The sequence below is a fragment of the Pristis pectinata genome, chromosome 33, assembly GCF_009764475.1.
Source record: "Pristis pectinata isolate sPriPec2 chromosome 33, sPriPec2.1.pri, whole genome shotgun sequence".
Classification (NCBI taxonomy): domain Eukaryota; kingdom Metazoa; phylum Chordata; class Chondrichthyes; order Rhinopristiformes; family Pristidae; genus Pristis; species Pristis pectinata.
The window spans coordinates 7,437,929-7,445,000 of record NC_067437.1 but is presented as its reverse complement, the minus strand read 5'-3'; the positions used below and the strand labels follow the sequence as shown (position 1 = coordinate 7,445,000).

Here is a 7,072-nt window from a genome sequence, read left to right as displayed (position 1 = left end):
ACCAGACCTGCACACGTTACTCCAAGTGAGGTCTCACTAACGTCTTGTACAGTTATAACATGACATACCAGCTCTTGTCCTCAATACCCTGGTCAATGAAGGCAGGCATGCCAAATGCCTCCTTCATCACCCGGTCTACCTTCCTACTTCCAGGTAACTACTTCCAGGGAACCCTGTACTTGTACCCCGAGGTCTCTCTGTTCTACAACACTCTCCAGGGCCCTACCGTTTTACAGTATAAGTGCTGCCCTGGTTTAGCTCCCCAAAATGCAACACTTTGAAGTTGGTTGGCACATTTTGGGCTTGGGTCCTTCAGTACCACAAATTGCAGACTGTGGGAATACGGGATGGAATTCCGGGATATCCAGAGTTCCCCTGGAGACCCACCCCACAGCCACAAAGCTAGAAATAGAAAACCTGGGGAACGGGTGACTGGTTTGATCCTCGGAAGGTGGGATTATTGACAGGGACAGGGAATTGAATCCTGCTAAATATCCTGGAATACGAAGCAGACCAAGAAACCACTAGATTATCGTTAACCTGGTTCACTCACATCCTTCAGGGGAATGAAGTCAGTTGCCTTTACACACCCTCAGGGTATGGGACTACTGACCCAACAAACTGCCTCATGGGCAGTTAGGGATGGGCAATAAATTAGATTAGATTAGATATCTTTATTATTCGCATGTACATTGAAACACACAGTGAAATGCCTCTTCCTGTAAAATGTTCTGGGAGCAGCCCGCAAGTGTCGCCACATTTCCGGCGCCAACATAGCATACCCACAACTTCCTAACCCGTATGTCTTTGGAATGTGGGAGGAAACCAGAGCACCCGGAGGAAACCCACACAGACACAGGGAGAATGTACAAACTCCTTACAGACAGCGGCGGGATTTGAACCCGGGTCGCTGGCGCTGTAAAGCATTACGTTAACCGCTACACTACCATGCCTGCCCTGCTGGTGACAGCGACACCTCACACCTGAATAAATAATAAAGAGTGACTCACGAAGTTAGGAGGGTCCAGTCACTGGCTGTGACCTCGTTGTACACCAAGATGCGGTCCATGCAGTTGCCCTGTACCCACTGCAGCCGCAATTTCAGGAGGTGACCTTTGGGGCCCTGTAGGTGCCAGAAGCAGCTTTTGTACTTGGAGTCAGGCCCACTCAACCCTGTGCTCTGGGCAGTGCCGATGAACTTATAATGGTGGCATTCTACAGGCAATAAAAGGAAGAGTAACTGTGAGTCCTGAGGGAAAGAAGACTACCGTCCCATGTGGATCGAAGAGTTTATTGTCATATGCACGTGCACTTTACAGTACTACAGTGAACCCAGTGAACATACCGGGAGCAGGAGATATATAAAGCACCCTGGAAAATCTGCCCACTTGTGTTCTGGAGCCCAGCCCTGGCTCCAGCCCACACTCTGTACCCCAGCTGCACATCTGCAGCTGAACTCCGGACCCCAGGCGCACATTCTGGACCAATGAATGAGTCAGACACTGGACTATCAGGACTTCCGAGCAATCAGATGCCGGGTTATTAGAGTTTTACTGTAGTCGGCACGGTATCTCTCCACCCTCAGCGGGAAGTGAAGCAGAGCAACTTTCTGATCTGTGGAAACAGGAGATAATAGCTGCCTCTCTGTCATAAAGAGCTTTTTACAACCAAAGTCACGGTCAAGTTTATTGTCATGTGCACAAGTCCATGTGTGCACATGTACAATGGCACAGGAAAATAACAACAACGAGCACAGAACAGCAGAATGGTGCAATGACTGTAGTGCAGTCTGAAGTAGTGCAAAGAGAGATACTAATAATGTGACAATAATGGAAAAGCAAAAGAGGGAGCATTAAGAGTTAAAAGTCCGAGAATGTGGCAGCACCACCAGGAAGGAGATGTGGAAGTTGTCACCACACTATAGGAAGGATGGAGAGGGTGCAGAGGAGATTCACCAGGGTGTGGGCTGGGGTGGGACGTTTCAGTTATGAGGAGAGACTCTACAGGCTGGGGTTGTTTTCCTTGGAGTGGAGGAGGCTGAGGGGGCTTCTGATGGAGGTGCACAATATTATGAGGACAATAGATAGAGTAGATGGTGAGAAACCTTTCCCCATAATGGAAGTGTCCAGAACCAGAGGGTAGGGGTTAAGGTGTGCAGTAAAAGGGTTAGGAGGGATCTGAGGAAGAAATGTTTCACCCGGAGGGTGGTTGCAATCTGGAACTCCCTGCCTGAGGGAGTGGTGGAGGCAGAGAATGTCATAACATTTAAGTACCTGGTCAAGCACTGGAATCGTCAAGGCACAGAAGGCTATGGATCAAGTGCTGAGAAGTAGAATTAATGTAGGTGGGTACTTGATATTCGGCATGGACAAGGTGGGCTGAAGGGCCTATTTCTGTGCTGTATGACTCTATCACAATGAAGATATGAGATGGCACAGTGGTGCAGCAGGTAGTGCTGCTACCTCCCAGCGACCAGGGTTCGATCTTGATCTTCGGTGCTGTCCGTGTGGAGTTTGCACGTTCTCCCTGTGACCGCGTGGGTTTCCTCCCACATCCCAAACGTGGGGGTTTGCTAGGTTAAATGGTCGCCGTAAATTGCCCCCTAGTGCGCAGGTGAGGGGGTAGAATCTACGGGGAGTTGATGGGAATGTGAAGAGGTTAGATGAAATTAGAGGGGAAAGGGGATCGATCTAAGAGCTGGCATGGACTCGATGGGTTGAATGGCCTGCTTCTATTGTCTTGTGGAAGTGTGGAGATTGGTGCTGGTTAAACTGGTAATCTTAAATCTGGGATTGTATTTTATGTTTGTGAGGGTGGGTGAGCAGAACTGACTAGAGGGGACGAATGGCCTCATCCTCTTAAGACCTTTCTTCGTTCCCTCACACATTTGGGCTGCAGAAGGTATACCAGCCAGTCAGACTGGCAATGGCGTGGTTGCTCAGTCAGAGCCGCTGTAAGTGGATGAAGGGAGGAGGCTGTTGGAGAGAAGATTCCCCATGTTGAACTGCTGGCCTGTACCTCAGACCGGCTCCCAAACCCAGCCCGAGCTGCCGTCGTGATTACCTGCTGCCGACGCCAAGGTGTTCAGCTCATTTCCCGATAGATCTGTCAAAGAAAAAAGAAATTACGTCACTGGCATTTTAATTCACAGAGCAACAAGAGTAATTGCTCATGTGTTGGAGAAGAGCTAGGGGCAACTTCTTGTCCTCGTCCCGCAACACGTCAAAAAATGGAACACAACTGAGTTTTAGTAAAAGTAAAAATGCCTCGAGAAGCTTCCCCTGAAGATTAGCAGGTGACGGAGTGTTACACAGAGCAAGCAAAGAGGAGATGGGGAGTTGTGGCAGGGAATCCTTTATGAGGAGGGAGGGGATCACAAAGTGTGGGCCCAATGGAGTGGACACACGCAGATAATATACTGACGGCGATAGAAAGATTCAACACCTTCCAGTGTAACAGGGAAAGTGGGTCAAGATTCAGAGGTGAGAAGGGCAGGTTATGGAAAAATAGAACAGTACAGCACAGGAACAGGCCCTTTGGCCCACCATGTCTGTGCTACCAAGATGCCAATCTAATTAATCCCATCTGCCTGCACATGGTCCACATCCCTCTGTTCCTTGCCTGTACATGTGTCTGTCCAAATGCCTCTTAAGCGTCACTATTGTATCTGCTTCCAGCACCTCCCCTGGCAGTCTGTTCCACACATCTGTGTAAAAAAACTTGCCTCACAAATCTGCTTTAAACTTCCCCCCTCTCACCTTAAAGCTGTGCCCTCTAGTATTTCCACTCTGGGAAAAAAGACTCTTACTGTCTACTCTACCTATGCCTCTCATAATTTTATATACTTCTATTAGATTCCCCCCTCAGCCTCTGATGCTCCAGAAAAGAACAATCCAAGTTTGTCTAACCTCTCACTGAGTGTCCAGTCCAGGCAACATCCTGGTGAACTTCTTCTGCACCCTCTCCAAAGCCTCCACATCCTTCCTGTAGTCTGGCAACCAGAACTGCACACAACACTCCAAATGTGGCCTAACCAAAGTTTTATACATCTGCAACATGACTTCTCAGCTTCTGTACTCAATGCCCCAACTGATGAAGACAAGTATACCTTCTTTACCACCCCATCCACTTGTGTTGCCACTTTCAGGGAGTGATGAACTTGTACTTCATGATCTCTCTGTACATCAATGCCCCTAAGGGCCCTGCCATTCACTGTATACTTTCCTCTTGCATTTGACCTCCCAAAATGTGTCACCTCACACTTGTCTGGATTAAAACCCATCTGCCATTTCTCCGCCCAAATTTCCAACTGATCTATAACTTGCTGACAACTATCCGCACTATCCACAGCTCCACAAGTTCTTGTGTTCTGTAAACTTACTAATCAGCCCCCGTACAATATATATGTATATATTACAAATAACAGAGGTCTTGTGGAACACCACTGGCTGAAGGTTTGTGGTTGGTGTCAGGACACTGAGTGGGAATGGGAAGGAAGCTGGGCTTATGTTTGGAGGGATGCAGGTTCTTTCCGATCCAAAGCTGCTGCACAAACTCAAGGTCAAACAAGAGTGAGGCGCCCCTTCTGAGCATCAGAGCCACCAGGTCCATGGTGGTGCTGACCAAGGTAATAGATCTGGGCACAGCCACCCGTCTCTGGACTGGGCCCACTGAGAGAAAAGGAATCATGGAAATCTGTAGAGTTCAGGCTGGGAAGAGGGAAACTCCCAAAATACACAGGGACAGGAAGAGGCCATTCAGCCCGTGTGTGACTGATGTGATACTGTGACATTCATACCCAAGGTTGGAGAAATGTAGCTTCTGGTGGCTTTGTGAACAGCACCAAGTCTCCCTGATCTGGGGATGTTGGAGGGTTGGTCAATCAGATGGAAAGTGAACACACTGACAGGTTGAGATGGGCCAGTTGTTACATGAGGACAGTACATCATAGTCACGGAAGGGCCTGTTAACTGGTGTTACATAAGGATGGTGCATCATAGCCATGGAGGTCTGGCCAGGAGGAAGCTCATTTCATTGCACCTTCTGGGCATCGTATGACATGACCTCAAAGGGAAAGACATCAGTGAGAGAGAAGACCAGAATTCATTCGAGCCCGCAGCAGTTATCTAACGTGAGGTTCACGTCCAACCTTGGAAGCCAGAGGTGACCATTTCAGAGGGCTGCAGTTTGCACAGGTCTGTTGTATAACTACAAAAAGCCACAATTTTGAGTCCTCTGCCTTTGTATACCAATGGGTTGAATTCTGTGTTAAAACCATGAAGAACTGTTTTAAGGTTGTAACTAAATGATAACCAGTGATGTGCTAATGTTAAGTAATAGAAATAACATGACTCATTATGAAAATGTTAACTTGAATGTTCCATATTACATCTATTTTTGTTATGAATAAAGTACATTCAGTATTAGAGTAAGGCAGTCATGTTGGAGCTATATAAAACATTGGTTAGGCTGCACTTGGAGTATTGTGTGCAGTTCTGGTCGTCCCATTACAGGAAGGCTTTGGAAAGGGTGCAGAAGAGGTTCATCAGGATGCTGCCTGGATTAGAGGGTATGAGCTATAAGGAGAGGTTGGACAAACTTGGGTTGTTTTCTCTGGAGGCTGAGGGGAGACCTGATAGAAGTTTATAAAATTATGAGAGGCATAGATAGGGTAGACAGTCAGAATCTTTTCCCCAGGGTAGAAATGTCAAGCACCAGAGGACATGCATTTAAGGCGAGAGGGGGAAAGTTTAAGGGAGATGTGCGGGGCATGTTCTTTTACACAGGGAGCGATGGGTGCCTGGAATGTGTTGCCAGGGGTGGTGGTGGAAGCAGATACAACAGTGGTGTTTAAGAAGCTGTTAGATGGACACATGGACATGCAGGGAGTGGAGGGATGTGGATCATGTGCAGGCAGAAGAGGTTTAGTTTAACTTGGCATTGTGCTCGGTGCAGACATTGTGGGCCGAAGGGCCTGTTCCTGGGCTGTACTGTTCTGTGTTCTATGTTTTGGGATAAACAGCACTATACAACTACAATAGTCACTGTACTATTGGTGTCTGAGGGATGGACTTACAAAGGGTGAAACAGGCTGAGTCATTTAAATTCATTGAAAGAGCCTTCCACAGCTGGCACAGGTCATGCGATGAGTACTGGCTGCAGGTTATACAAACCGTGGCACTGTCTGTGGATCTAGGTGGGTGGGAGCCGAGTACATCAAGAGGCAGGCAATACTCATGACAAGGCCAGACAAATGTCTCCCCTCCACCCCCAACAACCTCATACTTTCAATAGTCCTTGCCCATCAGGAGGTAGCTGAGAGCAACTCACAGGTTATCTCGGTTGATGCTGGCTGGATCTGGTAATCTGTCGACCCTGGAGTCTCAAAGAATTTGTTGACCGATGTCACTACTGAGTCATTGGTGACCTCATTTTGTTTGCCCATTGTTACTCGAAAGTCCACCCAGAAGTATGCCAGTAGGCTCCCCTTCCTGGTGGAGGACAAGACCATATATGAGAAGCTTAACATGAAAGCAACATTAAAGATTAAAGGCTTCACTTACACTCCTGTGGATTCCAACTGGCAACTGCTCTGCCTGAGACTGCAAAAAAACTGCAGGGAATTGTGGACACACGTCAGCACATCACGGAAACCAGCCTCCCCTCCATGGACTCTTTGTACACTTTTCACTGCCTCAGTATAGCAGCCAACATAAAGACCACACTCACCCCGGATATTCTCTCGTCTCCCCCCCTCCCATCAGGCAGAAGATACAGAAGCCTGAAAGCACATACCACCAGGCTCAAAGACGGCTTCCATCCCGTTAATATAAGACTATTGAACGGTCCCCTTGAATGATAAAATGGACTCTTGACCTTACAATCCATTTCGTCATGGCCTTGCACCTTATTGTGCATTTGAGGTGCATTTTCTCTGTGTAACACTTTATTCTGCACTCTGTAATAGCTTTTCCCTTGTACTACCTCAATGCACTGATGTGATGAAATGATCTGTATGGATGGCATGCAAAACAAAGTTTTTCACTGTACCTCGGTACATGTGACAGTAATA

General features: G+C 47.7%; 1 protein-coding gene across 3 annotated transcripts in view; it reads right to left on the bottom strand.

The window, feature by feature from the left end:
- Nucleotides 1–7,072, bottom strand: part of LOC127585604 (transmembrane protease serine 6) — a 63,482-nt gene that overhangs the window by 28,047 nt on the left and 28,363 nt on the right. For all 3 annotated transcript variants that reach the window (XR_007958540.1, XM_052043200.1, XM_052043201.1), the window contains exons 5-7: nucleotides 6,331–6,491; nucleotides 3,064–3,105; nucleotides 1,011–1,215 (exon numbers count right to left, since the gene is read on the bottom strand). Coding sequence is in view for 2 of the 3 variants with exons in the window: in XM_052043200.1 (XP_051899160.1) it covers nucleotides 1,011–1,215; nucleotides 3,064–3,105; nucleotides 6,331–6,491 (408 nt within the window). In the remaining variant the exon portion in view is untranslated. The remainder of the gene's footprint in view (nucleotides 1–1,010; nucleotides 1,216–3,063; nucleotides 3,106–6,330; nucleotides 6,492–7,072) is intronic.